Here is a 20,000-nt window from a genome sequence, read left to right as displayed (position 1 = left end):
AAAATAACCAGTTTAAGAGAAAGTGATATAACTATAAACCATAAGATATAAACAAACATAAACCCCAGAGCAATCATGAAAAGGCTAAAGAAAATAGGTGGGTCTTTAGCCTGGACTCCAGCATGGTTATAGGTTCTAGTCCTCAGGGTTCTAGTCCCCAGCACGGTTATAGGTCCAAGTCCCCAGCATGGTTATTGATTCTAGTCCTCAGCATGTTTATGGGTTCTAGTCGCCAGCTCTAATAGGCAGATTGCTGAGACACTAACTGCCTGAGAGGACAGAGGAGGTAGGGATAGAGACAGGAAGTGATAGGGGGAGTGTAGCTAAACAGCATGTGTCTTTAATTTGCGTCTAAACATACCTCCTGAACACACATACAAACACACTCTCACGCACACAAATACTGATGTCCTTTATTGCTCTTTGCTTAAAGTTCTAATGTTGTCATCTGTTAAGCACACGCACACACACACAAAGACACACACTCACACACAAACACATACACATAAACACACACACACACTCACATGCCCAGAACAGTTGAGTAATGATGTGGTCATATGTGATCCAAGGATCCTAATCTGGCACCAGTAGAACTTTGGCAGAATAACAGCCATCTCCTCTCTCCACACACACACCAGAACCAGGACATGCCTGGGGGTACTGCCTGGCTCTGACCTGAGTTTTGATCCTGACTTTGTTGCAACTGTCTTTGCCTCTTAAACTCAAACCTAGTGTTTTCAGGGATGAAATAGAGATGGTCAACTGGAAATGTGGACAGTTGTACTCTGCATCTCAACAGCAGAGCTGATGAGGCTAGTTGACGTTAGAGACACCTGCACATTCTCTCTTTCTATTTTTCATTCTCAGTTTATTGCTTCTCCCTCTTTCTTTCTCTCCCTCTTTACATATGTCTTTCCATCTCTGTGTCCATAGGCTATCTTGTTCACCTTATCCCCCCAGTTTTTGTCACAGTAGGGAACAAAAACTTCCACACACACACATTTCTCTCCTTGGACACATAACCCCCCCCCCCCCCCCCCCCCCCCACCCACATCTCTGAGTGCCCAGATAAAGCAGGTCTCGGTGCTGGAGCCAGTCTGGCTAATGTTCCTCTTCCTGTCTGAGGTTAGAAACAACACCAACCTTCTCTCTGGCCCTCGCCTCCAACACAATGGGTGGATGCCTGGCTGCTGAGCTATGGGAAACCACCTAGGACTACAGTAGAGTCCTGTACAGTAAAGTCCTGAACACTAGCTTCCTGGAAAGTACAGGATACAGTACGGTGCTGTTGTGTCTTTCACTGTAGTAGTACTGTAGTGTACAGTTCTGAACACCAGACTCCTGTACAGTACTTTACAGTACATGGTTGTTCAGGAGAGTCCCATAGAGTAGAGTACGGTCCAGTCCTTCCCAGCATGCATCATTACAGCTCTGATGAACCAGAACTCTGGCCCAGAGAGCTGTCCTGTAACCCCGGGCGACAGGCTACACAGGCCCTGTGGACGAGGCCAGGTGTTCAGATGGTAAACCTATCGAGTTCCCCTGGGAGCAACAGGACGGCATAAAGATGATGGATCAGTGTGTTGTTTGGCTGGGCTTCCCGCCCTCCCAGTCTGTCTGCCTGTCCCCTCGTCCAGGTGGACGATCCAAGAGGTTTTAGAGAGAGGGAGGGAGAGCATCAGAGAGCGAGAGAGAGAGAGAGGGAGGGGGGAGGGGGGAGAGAGAGGGAGGGAGAGGGAGGGGGAGAGGGGGAGGGGGAGGGGGAGGGGGAGGGGGAGGGATAGGGAGAGTGACAGCGAGAAGAAGAGAGAGGCAGAGAGAGGGAGACAGAGAGAAAGCCTGTAGACAAACACGGAGCGGCCCAGCGAAATTGAAGAGTCTAATTGTTGTGTTTTACGGTGTGAATTACCGACCGCGAATGTGTCGTCCCTGTTAATGACTCATCCCTCTCTCTCCTTTGTTCTTCAACGCTCCTCTCTTTCTTCTCTACCCTTTTCCTCTTCAGATCTGTGTGCATACACTCATTCTACTCTCCTCTCTTCTCTCTCTTCCAGTCCTGTGCCTGACTCTAATCCCTATCTTGTGTCCTCCTCTCTCCTCCAGTCTTGTGTCCGATGCTGTGCAAGAACGGGGGCGTGTGCATCCAGAAGGACCGCTGTCTGTGCCCGCCCACCTTCACCGGCAAGTTCTGTCACATCCCCATCACTTCATCCTCCTCAACCAATGACATTGAGAAGCCGCCGTCCAGCCCCGCCGTGCTGTCCAATGGGGAGCTTCTGACCCAGTCGGAGTACATCCTCCCCCTGGGCAGCCATCCAATCGGGCAGAACCTGACCAGGAGCCAGAGCCAGAGCCAGTCTGGAGGTGAGGTGGGAGGGGCTTTGGAGGGGTGAAGCAAAGGGGGAGGGGGTGGATTGGGTTGGATTAGGACTGGGGTGGGAGGTGATTGGACAATAGGGAGGGGAGGGAACTCATGAACTGAAACAGCTTTTTTTCTCCGTCCGAAATGTAATTGCATGCTTGCGTTATGAAAAGCAACAACAACAAAAACGCAACATCACAGCTGACAGCCCTTCGAAGGAGGATGTGTGGATGGAAACTCATGGTCCTCAGTAGCTACCTTCTCACTTTCACTCACCACAATGTCAAGGCGCTCCTGCTGCGCTCCCACGAAGGATGATTCTTCATGCTAGAGTATATTACATTATGATGGGGTCATCTGTCCCGCACTCTCCGCGGCAACGCAATCACCTCATCCCCGCTTGTGTTTTCCTACGGTCTATAAAGGCCCGATGACATCACCGTGGGCGGTGTTCTCTCTGGGGGAGGGGGGGGGGGGTGAAATCAAAACAGCATGCTGAGCTCACACTAACAAATGAAATAGCAAAGTTGATTATGCTCTTGAGGGAGGGAGGAGAGAGAGGAGGAGAGAATGTGGAGAGGGCTTACGCAATACTCTTCAGAATAAAGGTATTGTGGACTTGGCTCCTGTCAGTCAAGCACATTCTGCGCCTCTTGAATCCGACTTTGGGTGCGGCCCCCACACACCCCTGGTAGTCACCCACCTCTTCGTGGGGGCTTTCTCCCCTGTGAGGCCAAGCCTTGTTGACATAGACAAGGGGCCTCTGCTCTCCCCATGACAACCTCAAACATTTAGCATCACAAGGGCAGTTTGATGGACATCAATCACAGTCTCGTACCAGGACACCGTGGGACCTGCGGAACGCGATGAGGTCATAATGAGGTCACTTCCCCTGTCCCGGCTCTCTCATGGAGGAATGCTGTTTTCGACTCCTTCGAACTTTACTGCGTCTGTTTCACGTGCGCACCTCCTGACGTGCTTTTTGACGGGCTTTCTGAATAGTCCAAACAGGCAGACAAAGGGCACCTCTGTGGCTCCAATTGCCAGAACCCAGGACAGACAAGGGCGCTCATTACATGTTAGGCAGCCAGGCAAGTCTAACTAGGCCAGGTGAAGGCTCTTAAAAAAGAACCTTTCAGTGGAACTCACAGTGAGAGTAGACAAGCAATAAATAAATCCATGAATACTTCTGTGTTGTGCGTGTCTTTGTTAGCGTGTGTTTGTTAGTGTGTGTGTGACCCCCTGGGAACTAGATGTGCTGGTTAATGAGTACAGGCACTGTGTGTGTCGGTTCTGTTAGAGTCCAGAAGTCTGTGTTCCGTCTCCGGGCTGGCCTGTGTGTGTGTAACCTCTGGGAATGACACAGTGTCCATCAAGAGTTCAGCCACAGAGTCTACTAAAACCCACAGCAACATTACAAGACAAAACAAGCCTTTAACCCTGGTGTGGTGTTCATATTAGTATCACTCATCCAATGTTCACTGATCCATTTGTACCTGGCTGGGATAGAGTTTGTGGAAACAAGTAACATTTCTTACATTGTACTGAAGTAATTTATCGAACAATGTGATTGTCTAATGGACCTGAAATACCTAATGTTGTGCACTGAATGAAAATGTGTTCTTTGACATGTTCTTCCCAGAAATGAGCCGAGGCCAGTAAGTCTCAGGTTGAAAATTAACTGTATAATTTATTTTAGTAAACATTACAAATGGTCCCACAGACCCAAACACTACACCAGGGTTAAACTAAACCTTTCACCTTTATACTGTTTCCAGACTTGCAAAACAGACTGAAAAAAAAACTGTGAGTCAGTACTGGGCTGAGCTTACCAACGTAACACACACAGAGACACACACAGAGACACACACAGAGACACACACAAAGACAGAGAGACACACAGTCTCCTGTGGGTCACATGTTCTGGATGACTGCAAAGTGTAGACACTTCTGTGACATTCTCTGACCCGTTCTTGCCCTCCCTGATGTTCCACCACACACACACACACACACACACAGCTCAGCAGAGTACAGTGATATGAAACCTATAGTATCACCCAGAGGCCTGTAGCCAATGAGCTGCAATGCAACACTAACTGATTATCTCTCCTCCCTTATCCGTCTGTAAACATAAACATTGGAGCAGGATAGACGTGACTCAGGCTGACTGCTGTCGTTTCTCTGTGGAACAGATACTTGCCAATGGTTCCCTCAGGTCTGTTGACCAGGGATGACGAACATGAATAGTCAAGGAACCTGCATAGCACAATATCCCCTCTCTTCCTGATCAAATGTTCTTAGAGACGAGGCTGGATATCTCACTTCACTTACTTATTAATGAGCTTGCCCAACAAGAATGTTATTTTTGCGTTCCAGTTTTGTGTTCCACTTAAGGGGTCTAGCACAGTAACAGCAAGTCAGACATGAACCTACTTAAGCACGCGCCCGATGCTTACATCAATTCTATTTCAACTGTGATTGCTAACACTCCGACATGCTACGCTAACCCCTCCGCAGCTCCTGCGTCCGGCTCATCCATGGTGAAGGTGCGTGTCCAGCACCCTGCCGAGGCCTCGGTGAAGATCCACCAGGTCTTGAAGGTGGGCTACGGCCCCAACGGCAGGGAGCACTCAGAGACTGTCACCTGGTCTTCCGGACTCTCGGGGTCGAGAACCAGCGTTGTGCAGGGAGGGAGGTCCGAGGCGGAGCCGCCATCTCGGGTCCAGTCTGCCAAGGTCCAGTCCCAGCCTGCTAAGGTCCAAGCCCAAACCCTGAGGGGAAAGGGAACCTACACAGAAGCTTCTGGGTTCAAGTACTGCTTCAGAGATGTCCGCAATGGACAGGTGAGACCCTGCAGGGCAGGTCCCTTTCAGGAATATCTATCTATCGGATGGGACTGATTATATTCTTCCTTTGCAATTGCAAGAGTTCATGTTATTTCGTAGCTTTTTCTGATTTCATGTAGGAATGTGAGATGTTTGCGTGTCTCTCCTCCCCCCCTTTAGTGCAGTTCCCCCCTCCCTGGACTCAGGAGCCAAGACAGCTGCTGTCGGGGCCTAGGCAAGGCCTGGGGCATCAACGAGTGTGTTCTCTGTCCCCCTAACGCAGGTAAACCAAGCACACACACGCACACACACATACAGTACACATTATCACCTGTCCACAATTTTCCTGGTTTCCCAGGTTCTGCTGTAGTTGTTGTTCAAACGGTAATGCGTTTTCAACTACATGTACATCTTTGGCCTTTTTTAGGAAGAAAATATTCATCCACAAACAAAGAGTAGTTTTATGCTATTTCTTCTCTATGTTTCTGGACAGACATAGAGCCTCGAGGAAGCAGTGGATTTCCTTACAAAACATCCCACCACATAACCACGTTCAGCCAGAATTCATAATCTGGAGGACTGTAATATGACCTCATCATTGCTGGTTGGCGTAGATAATGTTGCCCGTGTGTTACACTCCAGCCATGACTAACAGGACAGGAATGTATGTTTTGGCCGTATTAGTTCATAAGCTTGCCTCCAAGAGTGTATCGACAGTGTGTTGAAAAGTGAGATCAGTGAGCTAATGTTCTTTTTTAAAACCCCTTTTATCACCCATATACCCAGTGTAACATGAATGCAAACAGGCCTGCATGCCAGTCCTGTTTGGAAACGGTTGGCTATTGCTGGGCAGACATGCAGCACTGTAACGGAGGAAGTTTGCCTTCTGTTATGACACACCACATGCTGTAGATGGAAAAACAAAGGACTAAATACACACTTTGCTCAAAGTCATATCTAGAAAATGTAAGATAGCAGGAATGAGCTTCATTAATCAGACTTGTTTTGTCGGCTATAACTCCATCGGAATGAGGTTTGGAAAGAAAGACAGAAAACACACTGTAGCTTTATTGGAGCTGTTGATAAACAGTTTCAGGAAGATCTTAAGAAAGAATGTGTCGTTTCTTGAACCCTTGAAGTGCTATCCAAATCTCGTTGCAGTGAAGGATGGTTCTACACTTTCTTGGTATTCTGGTTACAAAGAAAATAGCGCTTGTCCAGAACTCTGGAGGCTGATCAGAGACATTTGAAACACAGAATCCTTTCTCCTCTCCTAACCACTTTGTTGGAATAGAATCCTTTCTCCTCTCCTAACCACTTTGTTGGAACACAATCATTTCAGCCAGAAGGGGCCTATGGTCAAAGTCCAGGGAGACATTTCTCTTCTCAACCTCCCCATTATCTTCGAGACAATGGTGAGGTTGAGAAGAGAAATGTCTCCCTGGACAGTTTTATGTACTCCTTGTAAAGCTTAGATGTATGGTTTGACAGGATCTTAGTGAAGAAGCATTAATTAAATTGTTGTTAGGAGTGCACAGACTTGATGATATTCTGTCAGGTATGCTTGCTTGATTATATTCCTCATCGATTATATGATAAAATTGCAATAATTTCTATTATATATTAATAATTGTATTTGTTTTTAGGAAGTTGGGTGAATAACAGCTGTCCAACAGGGTTTGAGAGGATCAATGGCACTCAGTGTGTTGGTGAGTTGCACAAGTCCATGTTAACAAATGGAATAGCTAGCTATAACCCCAATTCGATCAGCTAGCTAGCTACCACATAGTGACACAAACATTTCACTAAGCATCAGCTTCTGAAGAAGATCAATTGTTTTTCAGTATTCCCCCAGGTATCTATCACATAAGTGTCGGGTAAAGAATGAAAGCAAATATTCAAACCACTGGCAGAATATGAGTGCTAGGGCTGAAGGACTGTAGCCGAAGGCTAATGTAGCATGCTAATTTTATTTAGTTGGTGATACTGAATGTCATGGTTGCAAAGTAGCATTGCAAAGCGGTGTCACAGGTTGTGATCTGTGGTAGCACCGTGCTAATGCTATCAGATCAGCTAATTAGTCACCCTGACCAGGTCAGACAGATGGGATAGCACTCACATGAGAAAATACCTCAGGAGTCTGGAAAACCAACTGTCTAGCAAAGAGTTGGATTAGCTATATCAGGTGGCAGTTTGGTTCAACCTAACGCTCAAGGATTGAATTCACAAAAAAAAAATATATATAAAAGATTAATGAAATCCCACCCCCCCCCCAGTCTATGGTCGGATCTGATCTTTTTTTCTCTCATGTCAGTACAGACTCTTCAAAATTGTACCTCAGATCTATGAAACGCCAAGAGAAGTGCAGACCACTTCTCGTCAAGCTGATAAGTCAAGCTGACAAGTCACACTGTTGTGGATTGTTAGCCTGGGAGAACATCCATGGCTCCAGGCTTCTCTTAACCAATGCAGTCAGGGCCTGGCCAGAGAGACTGGAGTTGTGTAACCAAACTGGGGAGAAGTTTACCAGAGAGAGAAGTAACAACAACAGACTGTTGCATCACTTGTCCCTCTCTCCAGACTTCTAAAGAGTTGCATTTCTCTGGTTGTAGTACTGGTTGTGTAGTATTTGGCCAAACATTATGTTTTAGGGTTCATGTTCATGATTTGAGTCTAGTGTGGATGGGTCTTATGGAGTAGTATCTAGTCAGAATGTGATCTAGATAGGGATAATGTCCTCATGTAGCGTGGATTGGTAGAAGTATTGCATGTGACTTTGTCAATCAGGTTAAGAAGGCCTGTATAAAAGCTAGAATGTAGAGTGGAGAAGACCTATAAATGAGTTGTGGTTGATGGAGAGTGTACTTCACAGTGCGGACATGACTCTTGGTGTCTCCCCCTGGCGATGTTTAGATGTGAATGAGTGTTTGCAGCCGGGCTTCTGTGAGAACGGGAACTGTGTCAACACTAGGGGCAGCCACAGTTGTGTCTGCAAGACAGGGTTCATTCTGGACGCCTTGCACAGCATCTGCATCTGTAAGTACCTCTGAGGAGGGGCGGTGGAAGGGGTGATGGAAGGGGTGGTGGGGCGCCTCTGGGCCGGCTGCTGAAAACACCCCCTTCATCCTTGCCCTCCATGTGGAATGAAACAGGAATAACGCCAGGCCGAGGTCTCCGAATAAAACCCTCTGACCTGCTTATTCTAACCGGCATTGACCTGGACTGTGCTTTTGGATGCTGGTTTGATGCTGGTTTTGGTCTGAAGCTGTCGTCCTCTCTTCCTCTCCGGGCTGGAGACGTGATGGGGTTGCGTCGGCGTCTCTTCAGAGACGGGGTTGCTTGCTGCTTCTCTCTTTGTGTCTCTCAGTCGTCTGCTGGCTGTCTTCGTCCGGGCCTTGCCTCCAGATCCCCGCAGGATCCTCACTCTAATGCTGTCTGGATTGTTGGAAGCATTGTGTGTGTGTATGCGTGTGTGTGTCCGCCTGTCTGTTTTGTGCATCGTTGAGTCTAAACAGGCCTTTTTAAATCATGTGTTCCTGAAAGGTTCATGGGGGTTTCTCACTTCTCTCTCTCTCTCTCTCTCTCTCTCTCTCTCTCTCTCTCTCTCTCTATCTCTCTCTCTCTCTCTCTCTCTCTCTCTCTCTCTCTCTCCCCCCTCTCTCTCTAAGCTGTTGTCCACCTCTAATATTCTGTCAATGTTGTAGAGTTATTGGTTGTAACTATATTATGAAGTGATAAGTTGTTACAATATGTAGGTCTAACTATCCCTTTAAACTCTCAGAGATCCTCAAGGGTAAGTACATCCCCCTGGCTGGTTGTTGTAAGAGCATTGTGGAATACAGTGGACCATGTCTACATGATCTGTGTCTGCAGAATGCAGTGCAGCCTGAGCATGTGTTTGGGTCTGCTGCATGCTGGGACCGTTGCTCTTCCCTGCCTGGCCTTCATGACTTGTTGCTGTGCACCTCCGTCTGCCCGCTCTGACCCTCATTTTCTGGCTTCCTGCTGTATTCACTCTGTTCATTCTTCTTCCCCACCCTCCTGCCTGTCTCCTGAACCCCTGACCCCTCCGCTCCTCCTACCCCCACCCTCCTCCCAGCCCAGAACGTGATCTCAGAGGTGAAGGGTCAGTGCTACCGCGTGTTGGATTCTGGCCGGGGCCCTGGTTCTTGCTCCCTGCACATCTTGAAGAACATCACCAAGCAGATCTGCTGTTGCAGCCGCGTGGGCAAAGCCTGGGGCCAGGACTGTGAACGCTGCCCATACTTTGGATCAGGTCTGAAGCTAATGTTCTCATAACATACTACACTATATATGCTACACATCATGTGCTGTGTCCTCTTATAAGTCAACCTCTGACCCCAGTGTCCTCCTCTGTGGTCCCCCCCCCCCTCCTGTAGTGGGTTTCAAAGAGATCTGTCCAGCAGGACCGGGCTACCACTACTCTGCCTCGGCCATCCAGTTCAACCAGCGCGTGGCGGAGCAGCACGGCACAGGAGGGCCCCCTGTGGTGCCCTCTGGCAGGGGCTCTGTCACCACGCAGCAGCCTGCAAGTGGTGGCCAGGCTAGACCGTTACAGCCTGCAAGTACCGGCTCCAACCAGCCTGCAAGTGGCCAGGCTAGGCCATTACAGCCTGCAAGTACTGGCTCCAACCAGCCTGCAAGTGGTGGCCAGGCTAGGCCGTTACAGCCTGCAAGTACCGGCTCCAACCAGCCTGCAAGTGGTGGCCAGGCTAGGCCATTACGGCCTGCAAGTACCGGCTCTAACCAGCCTGCAAGTGGTGGCCAGGCTAGGCCATTACAGCCTGCAAGTACTGGCTCCAACCAACCTGCAAGTGGTGGCCACACCAAGGCGCAACAGCCTGCAACTGGTGGCCAGGCCAGGCCGTTACAGCCTGCAAGTACTGGCTCCAACCAGCCTGCAAGTGGTGGCCAAGCTAGGCCATTACAGCCTGCAAATACTGGCTCCAACCAGCTTGCAAGTGGTGGCCAGGCTAGGCCATTACAGCCTGCAAGTACTGGTTCCAACCAGCCTGCAAGTGGTGGCCAGGCTAGGCCGTTACAGCCTGCAAGTACTGGCTCCAACCAGCGTGTCAGCTCTGGCTCTACCAGGACACAACACCCAACCGGTAGTGGTTCAGCTTCCACACCAACCAGGCCCAAACATCCATCCAGCACAGGCTCACAGACCACTCCACTGCGACCTCTGCAGCCATCTAGCGGAGGTCTTCCCCCCCTGCAAACTAGGCCCCAGGCCCCAGCCAACACAGGGTCCCAGCCCTCCCAGATCAAGCCTGGCGATGGAGGTTCTCTCCTCCTAGAAACCAGCCCTGCACAACCATCCAGCAGTGGGTTACCCTCTCCTCCAACCAGGCCTCAGCAACCATCCAGGACCAGCCTGCTCCAGCCCCAGCAGCCCGTCAGCAGAGGCTCTCTGACCCCAAGCAAGCCTCCACTCCCTGCCTCCTCCTCCACAGCCAGACCTGCCAGAGTAACAGGTGAGTCCGAATCTGCTTTATTGGGCAAGTGTGTACACATACAAGGAATTTGGCTCCGGTTTACAATACAGGTTTGCACAGCCCTGGAGTATGTGGTTCTTGATCCATGTTGGTGTTTCAGCTCGTCCTCCCGCCCAGACCCAACGGCCTTCAGCGGACCGGCGGCCTGTTTCTCCTGTCACACAGAGACCAGACGTACCGAGGCCAGGTACACCTTAACCAAACACAAAATAATTACCCACACCCCAACCAGACATACCCAAGCCAGCTTTACTTAAACTAACAATAACCAAATCAAATTGTAGTTATTTAGCCTTTTTTACAAGCAATGTGACAGAGGGTTTCACAGACTCAAACTTGCCAAGTCCAAACTACCAAGTACGCAAGTCCCAACTAGTAGTTTGAACTTTCAAGTAGTCCTAAACTCAAAGGAAACCACCACTTGGATATTCCAACATGAACATACAAAAGCTGATGGGTTCCCCTCTGGTGACTTCCACTGCCGACTAGCGGCCCCAGTCTGACAGAGCTCCCTGGAACCAGCCTCCACACACCTGTCTGGGAACAAAGGCCATCAGTGTAATCAATGTCAACACTCTCAGCAGCAGTGCTCAGATGGAGCATTGTTCTCCCTTCGTTAGATCAGCCTCTCTTTAATGTGACAGGAAATGGCAGCCAAAGGTCACAGGTCAAACGGAACGGTATAATGAGGTCTGAGAAATTGGGGGTAAATGGCAGTTGAGTTTTACAGGGTTTTGATCTCCATCTTCAAAGGTGTCAGATGGTTCTTCTGGCACGGTCTCTTCTCATGGCTCCTTCTTTCTCTCCCTCTGTCTCTCTTGCTTACTCTCTCCCTGGCTTACTTTGGCTGTCAACTCTTTCTCTGTCTGTCTCTCTCCTTCTGTCTCTCTCTCTCCAGCTGTATTACTGTGGCCGTGACTGAGGTTAACACACACACACACAACTCAACTCCTCTGTCTCTTCCTTTTCACACACACACACACAAACACACACAACATTAAATCCTTCCCTGACATGGTGACAAGGCGTGGAAGATAAAGGTTCTCGGTTCTTCTCTCTACTTTTCCGTTGATCTTTTCCCTCTCAATCTTTCTCTCGCTACCTCTCACTCTATCTTCCTCGCTCTCTCTCTCCATCTAAGTTGCAGCCAGATGGGTAGAGACTACAGTACAAAGCCAAGTCTGTACTTCCTGTTCTGCAGCGGGTCTAAACCGGGCAAACCGCTCTGCCTCTGCCTGCCAGTCCTCACGCTGCCTGTGTGCTCGTGGGGGCGGAGCTGGACGGCCATCCAGCTTCTATCATTTCAAGCGGTTGCCAGATTTAGACTGGAACCCGGAATTTCACACTTCTCACTGCGCGGAGCTTTGAGTTTGTTTAATAACAGGGCGGCTTTGCCCTCTCCCCATGAAAGCGCCCTGATAGTGCTATGAGAAATACATGAGCGGCTGGCCTCAGAGGAGGCTGTGGGAGACTTTAGTGACGCTAGCTGTATGTGTCACTGCTGCCCTCCATAGCACACAGAGGGCTGCTTAGTCGGTAGACCTGATACTCACACACACAAGACACACATGAGGACACGCGAACCAACAATTACAGTGCATGCACATGAAAACATTCCATCCACAGACTGTACGTTTATGAACTGTGGGAAGAGCTGAATGTGTGGCGTGTGTGTGCACTGGTGTATGTCTGTCTGTCCGTGTGTGTGTGTGTGTGTTTGTGTGTGCCCCAGTGCGTGGTGTGTGTGAGACCAGGCCTCAGGTGTGTGGGCACGGTCGTTGCGTGGACCAGCCTGGAGGGAGACACATCTGTGTTTGTGATGAGGGTTACCAGCCCTCCGCCCTGCAGACGTACTGCCAAGGTGAAGCCCACAGGGGATCGAACCTGTGTCCCTCTCACATCTCACCAAGCATGTACTCATAGTCAATCATTAATCCTGTAAATATTCTGCATCCTCTTCCTTCAACCTGCTTTCTTTCTCTCTCCCCTCTCTCTCTCTCCCCCCTCCCTCTTCCCTCTCTCCCAGACATAGACGAGTGCAGGAGATCCCCCCCTCCCTGTGGAGGTGGAAGGTGCCAGAACACTGAGGGGAGCTACAGGTGCATCTGTCCTGCAGGGTACAACTCTGATCCACAGGGCACCAGCTGTAGTGGTGAGTACACACACACATGCACACACACACACACACACTCACATACAGACACACACCCATACAGCTGCACAGGTATGGAAAACTGATAGAAATACCAAGTGTTATGTTAAGTTTGCCACTTTGTCTTATGATTCCGTATTCATGGGGGATAGGACATGTGTAGGATGAGACTGTGTTCTTGTCCCCCAGACGTGGATGAATGTCAGCAGGCTCCTAGCCCCTGCCCCAACGGTCGCTGTGACAACACACCTGGAAGCTTCAAGTGTGTGTGTCGCCCTGGATACAAGCTGGAGGGCAATGCCTGCACAGGTGAGACAACCTTGCTAATCCAACCAGCAGTGGAACAGACAAACTAAACAGCAAACTGTTTAGATTCATCTCTCTCTCTCACACACCCTCTTTCTCTCTGAGCCCCTTTGTCTCTCCTTCTGTCTTTCTCTCCATCCATCTCCCTCACTCTAACTTTCTTTCCCATCTTTCTCTACTTCTGTCTCTCTCTCCCTCTGTATCCCTCTCTCTCTCTCCCCCTCTCTCTCTATCTTTCTCTACTCTCTCTCTCTCTCTCTCTCTCTCTCTCTCTCTCTCTCTCTCTCTCTCTCTCTCTCTCTCTCTCTCTCTCTCTCTCTCTCTCTCTCTCTCTCTCTCCCTCCCTCCCTCCTAGATGTGGATGAGTGTGAGGATCCTCTCAGGTGTCCAGGTCAGGAGTGTGTTAACTCTGCAGGCTCCTACAGGTGTTTGTCCTGTCAGCCAGGCTTCGGCCTGCTCAACGGGCAATGTTCAGGTGAGGACACACACACACACACCTCCTCACACACCCTTAACCAATGTTCAGGTGAGGACACAGAGTCCATCTGTCAGATTGGGGCTCATCATGAATATTCATGACTACAAAGAATCAAATGAATACATACAGTGACTACAATGTATGAAATGGATGTGTCATCATGTTTGTTTGCATGAATCTTCTTTATGTAAGTCTTTGCTACGCTTGTACAGATATAGACGAGTGTCGTCAGAGCCCCTGTACCAACGGTCGCTGTGAGAACACGCCTGGGAGTTTTAAGTGTGTGTGTCGGACTGGGTACAAACTGCAGGGGAACACCTGCACAGGTAAGACTGAAGAATCACAACATGCATCCCTAAGCTACATACGTATACTGAAGTTATCAGTAAGTATGTGTACATACACAACTAGCACATATTAAGGACGCTTCCAATTGTGTAGAAAAAGATGTATATTTGGAAAATGTATTAAGCTCCTATTTATAATACATTAAAATTCAATTTGCATGTAACATCTGTCTCCCCTCCCTGCTGTGTCTCTGTCTCCCCTCCCTGCTGTATCTCTGTCTCCCCTCCTTGCTGTATCTCTGTCTCCTCTCCCTGCTGTATCTCTGTCTCCTCTCCCTGCTGTATCTCTGTCTCCCCTCCCTGCTGTATCTCTGTCTCCCCTCCCTGCTGTATCTCTGTCTCCCCTCCCTGCTGTATCTCTGTCTCCCCTCCCTGCTGTATCTCTGTCTCCCCTCCCTGCTGTATCTCTGTCTCCCCTCCCTGCTGTATCTCTGTCTCCCCTCCCTGCTGTATCTCTGTCTCCCCTCCCTGCTGTATCTCTGTCTCCCCTCCCTGCTGTGTCTCTGTCTCCCCTCCCTGCTGTGTCTCTGTCTCCCCTCCCTGCTGTGTCTCGTTCGTCCCACAGATGTGGATGAGTGTCTGGAGCCGTCCCAGTGCCCCGGCCAGACCTGCGTCAACTCTCAGGGCTCGTACAGGTGTGTGTCCTGCAAGCCTGGCTTCCAGCTCACACACAGACAGTGCACAGGTGAGCCTGCAGCCTCGGCTGTTCTGTTCTCTCCTCAGAAATATCAAGGGACAAAACTGGAAATGACAAATTGTTCAGGGGGCGAAGGAGGGACCTTGAGGGACGCCACATATCATTTCAGACTTTCATTTAAAACGCTACCCTGAGTATACATGTGCAGCTCTCTGTTATACATTTACATTTATGCATTTAGCAGACACTTTTTATCCAAAGCAACTTCCAAGAGAAAGCTTTACAAAGTGCATAGGTCACTGATTATAACAACGAGATAGCCCCAAACATTGCGGGTAGCCAAAACATGAAGCATACATCCTGAAAAACCAAATGAGTCCCAACGGAAAGAACCATAAGAGCATGTAGTTAAACAAATTACAATTAAACAACATGAACCTCAAAAAGTGCAAGTGTGCAAGTGTACCTGTTATCCACAAAATCCTGTACATTAATCGTATAGGTCCATGAATCCAACAAGATATTGTCCAAACTGTTCAAGGAAGTCCTAACGAGTCGGATGTTCCTCGATCTGCATTTCCCCCAGACGTAGATGAGTGTTCCCAGACTCCCTCTCCGTGTGCTAACGGTCGCTGTGAGAACCTCCTAGGAAGCTACACGTGTGTGTGTCAGACTGGCTACAGCCTGCAAGACAACACCTGCCAGGGTAGGACCTACCTCAGCACGTCATTAAGCTGGAAGACAACGTCGTCCAAATACAATGTCTGGCATTGAAAAGGAAACGGTTGTTTTGGACCATGTCCGGGTCGGCTAATGTCGTCTGGTTTGTTTTGGATCCTAGATGTGGATGAATGTGGGAACGCCCTGCGGTGTCCGGGGCAGGAGTGTGTCAACTCGCAGGGCTCCTTCACGTGTGTGGCCTGTAAGTCTGGCTTCCAGCTCACAGACGGCCAGTGTTCAGGTGAGGAGGAGCGCTGCCTCACGCTGTGTTTCCACCCGCCGCTCATGGAGACCTGCTCAAGGGGGTCTCTGGGTGGTCACATTCACTGAACCATAATGAAGTGTTCCTTCGTAACTATATTGGTCTTCTCTGTGTTGCATGGTAGTTTGATTGGGTTTTTGGATGGGGCAAAAACCAAATGTCTGTTTGTGCAGATGTCGATGAGTGTCGTCAGAGCCCCTGTACCAACAGCCGCTGCGAGAACACACCTGGCAGCTTCAAGTGTGTGTGTCGAACAGGCTTCAAACTGCAGGACGCAAACTGCACAGGTATCCAAACACCAAACACATGCATCTTCCAATCCCTCGTCCCATCTCCTCTCTCCCGTCCCTCTCTCCCCTCCCTCTCCCCTCATCCCTCCCCTCTCTAACATCCCTCTCTCCCCTCCCTCTCCCCTCATCCCTCCCCTCTCTATCATCCTTCCCTCATCCCACCCCTCTCTAACATCCCTCTCTCCCCTAATCCCTCCCCTCTCTAACATCCCTCTCTCCCCTCCCTCTCCCCTCATCCCTCCCCTCTCTAACATCCCTCTCTCCCCTCCCTCTCCCCTCATCCCTCCCCTCTCTAACATCCCTCTCTCCCCTCCCTCTCCCCTCATCCCTCCCCTCTCTAACATCCCTCTCTCCCCTCCCTCTCCCCTCATCCCTCCCCTCTCTAACATCCCTCTCTCCCCGCTCTCTGGTGCAGACATAGATGAGTGTGCAGAGCCGTCTCAGTGTCCGGGACAGGAGTGTGTGAACTCTGAGGGCTCGTACAGGTGTGTCCCCTGCAGGACTGGACACAGTGTGAGGGCTGGGGTGTGCTCAGGTAAGCCTGGGCGGACATCTCAACAGCAGATGTATGAATCTGCTTTCTACACACGACTCCCTCCCCCTCTTTCTCCTCCTGCCTTCCCTGCCTCTTGTGTATGTTCTGTCTCTCCCATCTCTGTCTCCCTTCACTGTCCTCACCTCTGCACCTCTCCACTGCCCTCTCTCCACGCCCTCCCTCCCCCTCTCCTCTCCTTCTGCCCAGCTGCCCTCCCCTCCCCCTTCCTGTCTTCCTCCCCCTCTCTGAGCAGATGGCACTGGCCGTATGGCCCCCATATGTAGCAGGACCAGGCCCAGCCTTCAAGAGCATATTTGGTTACAATTATCATCTCCCCTTTAGAATACTTACTTCAATCAGACTCATCAAAGAGCATCCAGCCCCCCCCCCCCCCCCTTCCCGGCATTCTCCTCCACCCACCTCCGCCACATCTGCCTCCCAGCCCCCCTGCCCCCCTCCCTCCCCTAGCTGAATGTCTCCCCCTTCTCCTCCCCCCTCCCCCTACTCTTCTCTCCCCTCCTCTCCTCCCTCCCCTCCTTTCCTCCCTCCCCTCCTCCCTCCCTTCCCTCCCCTCTTCCCCCTCCCTCCCCTCCCGTGCTGACTCATCTGTCCTCTCCAACCCTGCCTTTCATCACAAGGCAGGAATTCCAGTGTTTACAGACCCCTCCCTCCCAGCACACACATACCCTCACACACACACACACACACACACACACAAACACACACCTTCCTGTGTTCTGTCCCCAGATGTAGATGAGTGTGAGCAGGCCCAGGCGTGCTCTTCGGACAGGGTGTGTGTGAACACGGACGGATCGTACCGCTGCGACTGCCAGCCGGGGTACAGGACCACCGGCCTGGGACGACACTGCAGAGGTCACACACACGCACACACACCTGCATCCGCTCACACACACCAGTGGCTTGGAAGTGGAGATCAGCCTTCCTGCTTCCCACACACACCCTGTGACCCTGCATGCTGTGCGTGTCTCTCCGCAGACATCAACGAGTGTCTGGAGGGCTCCTTCTGCTTCCCGCAGGGCGAGTGTGTGAACGCGCTGGGCTCCTACAGCTGTGTGTGTGCCCAGGGTTACACCACCTCCGCTAACGGCACCACCTGCCAGGGTGAGGACAGGTTCAGACACACACACACTGAGACAAGATCATCACACACACACACACAAGTGTACAATAAATGATACACACACACATATATACAAGATAATGACCCCCCCCACACACACAAATGGATACAAGAGAATGCTAACAGGCTATCCCGCTGAGTTGAGCTGTAAGCAGGGACACGTTCACACATTGGGAGCGGGGGTGTATGTCTACTGACGCAGCGTGCTGACGCAGCGTGATGTTGATGATGCGTGCTCAGATGTGGACGAGTGTGCCGGGCCAGACGCGTGCCAGGACGGGCGCTGTGTCAACACCCAGGGATCCTTCCTGTGCCGGTGCCAAGCTGGCTTCACCAGCAGCCCGGAGAGCAACGCCTGTCTGGGTACGGCAGCACGCACACACACACACACACACTCAGGATGAAGATTGTCTGTATGTGTCAGCTCAGCAATCCCTTAATATACTGCCAAGCCCAGGGTTTCTCCTACTGAACACACAGCTGACCTGTGTGTGTGCGTGTGTGTCTCCTCAGACGTGGATGAGTGTGTGGACTCGGGCGGGGCAGTGTGTGGCTCACAGCGCTGTGACAACACCATTGGCTCGTACCGCTGCGTGACATCCTGTGAGCCCGGGTACCGTGTCACCCGCACTGGCGAGTGTGTCGGTGAGTCGACGCATCACTTCCTGTCCCCCTTTGGTCTCCCCCCACCCCAACCAAGGCATACCCACGCCATTAGAAACAACAGACACTAGTATCTACTTAATTCCCCTAACTAGAATGTAGTCTTTGCTGGATGGGATTTGCTTCCGTCTGAGTTTGACTGCTTTGCTGTGTGCAGTGTTAACATGAAGCACAGTGGACCGCTTGGCCCTGGCCATGGTTGTGAGTGGCAGGCAGGTGGAACACAGATGTGAGACTCCAAATGGGGGGGGGGGGGCACTGTCGTCATGGCAGCCGAGTTTGATTGATGTGAGGCGGGAGGAGATCAGATGCTGGAGACAGCAGAGCAGTCCTGCCAGAAGAGACATCTGTACACCACACAGACACACACACACACACACAGACACACACACACAGACACAGACACACACACAGACACACACATACACCACACACACGCACACAGACACACAGACACACACACAGACACACACATACACCACACACACGCACACAAGTGCGTGCACACACACACACACACACACACAGATATACGCACACACACACACAGATATATACACACACACACACACAGATATACACATAAACACATATATACACATACACACACACAGATACACAGACTCTTAATAGACACAAAGACAAACACATATCTTATATCCTAACATACACAGAGACATACAGTCTCTTATCATCTCCTATCCTCTTCTCTCAACCCGCCTCTTCTATACTCTCATATCCTCTTTCCTGTTATATAACTTCCCTCTCTCTCCCCCTCCCTCCTTCTCTCTCACTCTACCTCTCTCTCTCTCTGTCAGATATAAACGAGTGTGCTAATGAGACAGTGTGTGGGGAGCATGCCTTCTGCCAGAACCTGATTGGAACCTTCCAGTGTGTGTGTGACCGAGGCTACACCTCCAGCAGCGATGGGAAGGCCTGCTCGGGTTTGTCTCCCACACACACACACACACACGCATGCTTGCTCCCTCACACACACACACACATACACATGCTTCCTCCCTCACACACACACACACACACACATGCTCGTAGACGCACACACGCCTACACGCAAACACAGACACACATACCCGCTACATATCGCTCTCTCATTTTCAAGCTCTCTCCTCTACCTTCCCCCCCCGCCCCCCCCGATCCCTTCCCTCAGATGAGAACGAGTGTGAGACCATGCAGGGGGTGTGTGGCGCGGCTCGCTGCGAGAACGTGGACGGCTCCTTCATGTGCGAGTGTCCGGAGGGGGCGGAGTTTGACACGCGCTCAGGCCAATGTGTCACCAGGCCCCTCCCAGGTATCACCTGACCTCACCTGCAGTCACAGTTCTGTCAATGAATTCATTACTCATTACAATGCAGATCAATCGTATTTTCTCATACGAAAGATGATAACGTCTCCCATTCCCAAGCAGTTAAATTGGCGTCGATATCCTTCATGTATTTCCTGTGCTTTAACAGGTGGCTTGACAGAAAACTCTGCATGTTGCTGCCCCCTACTGGTCAATGGTGGACACTACAATCAGACACACTCCACCTCATCACCTTCTTCCCCTCCTTCTGCTCTCTCACAGGACAACCCACGTTTACCGGCGTCTCTTCCTCCTCATCCTCCTCCTCCCTGTCCCCCCAGCCCCGCCAGCCTGGACGAGGGGCGGAGGCAGGCTCACTAGCGCCCCCCCGGCCGGGCGAGGTCAGGGAGTGTTACTACAACGTGGCAGACGAGGGCTCCTGCAGCCGGCTCAGCCT

At 50.7% G+C, this 20,000-nt stretch overlaps 1 protein-coding gene across 1 annotated transcript in view; it reads left to right on the top strand.

Moving 5' to 3' along the window:
• LOC124477885 (latent-transforming growth factor beta-binding protein 4-like) overlaps nt 1-20,000 on the top strand; it is a 32,866-nt gene that overhangs the window by 11,516 nt on the left and 1,350 nt on the right. Inside the window, exons 4-28 of the mRNA XM_047035955.1 lie at nt 2,107-2,367; nt 4,883-5,208; nt 5,371-5,473; nt 6,837-6,899; nt 8,104-8,226; nt 9,290-9,466; nt 9,591-10,688; nt 10,810-10,896; nt 12,442-12,570; nt 12,736-12,861; nt 13,051-13,170; nt 13,523-13,642; nt 13,858-13,971; nt 14,558-14,677; nt 15,216-15,335; nt 15,471-15,590; nt 15,785-15,898; nt 16,317-16,436; nt 17,184-17,309; nt 17,433-17,558; nt 17,818-17,940; nt 18,091-18,222; nt 19,059-19,184; nt 19,409-19,549; nt 19,826-19,996. Coding sequence (XP_046891911.1) covers nt 2,107-2,367; nt 4,883-5,208; nt 5,371-5,473; nt 6,837-6,899; nt 8,104-8,226; nt 9,290-9,466; nt 9,591-10,688; nt 10,810-10,896; nt 12,442-12,570; nt 12,736-12,861; nt 13,051-13,170; nt 13,523-13,642; nt 13,858-13,971; nt 14,558-14,677; nt 15,216-15,335; nt 15,471-15,590; nt 15,785-15,898; nt 16,317-16,436; nt 17,184-17,309; nt 17,433-17,558; nt 17,818-17,940; nt 18,091-18,222; nt 19,059-19,184; nt 19,409-19,549; nt 19,826-19,996 — 4,386 coding nt within the window. The remainder of the gene's footprint in view (nt 1-2,106; nt 2,368-4,882; nt 5,209-5,370; nt 5,474-6,836; nt 6,900-8,103; nt 8,227-9,289; nt 9,467-9,590; nt 10,689-10,809; nt 10,897-12,441; nt 12,571-12,735; nt 12,862-13,050; nt 13,171-13,522; nt 13,643-13,857; nt 13,972-14,557; nt 14,678-15,215; nt 15,336-15,470; nt 15,591-15,784; nt 15,899-16,316; nt 16,437-17,183; nt 17,310-17,432; nt 17,559-17,817; nt 17,941-18,090; nt 18,223-19,058; nt 19,185-19,408; nt 19,550-19,825; nt 19,997-20,000) is intronic.

Source organism: Hypomesus transpacificus, chromosome 15 (assembly GCF_021917145.1).
Source record: "Hypomesus transpacificus isolate Combined female chromosome 15, fHypTra1, whole genome shotgun sequence".
NCBI lineage: Eukaryota > Metazoa > Chordata > Actinopteri > Osmeriformes > Osmeridae > Hypomesus > Hypomesus transpacificus.
The sequence above is the reverse complement of the archived record's forward strand: the minus strand, read 5'-3'. Positions and strand labels throughout refer to the sequence as shown.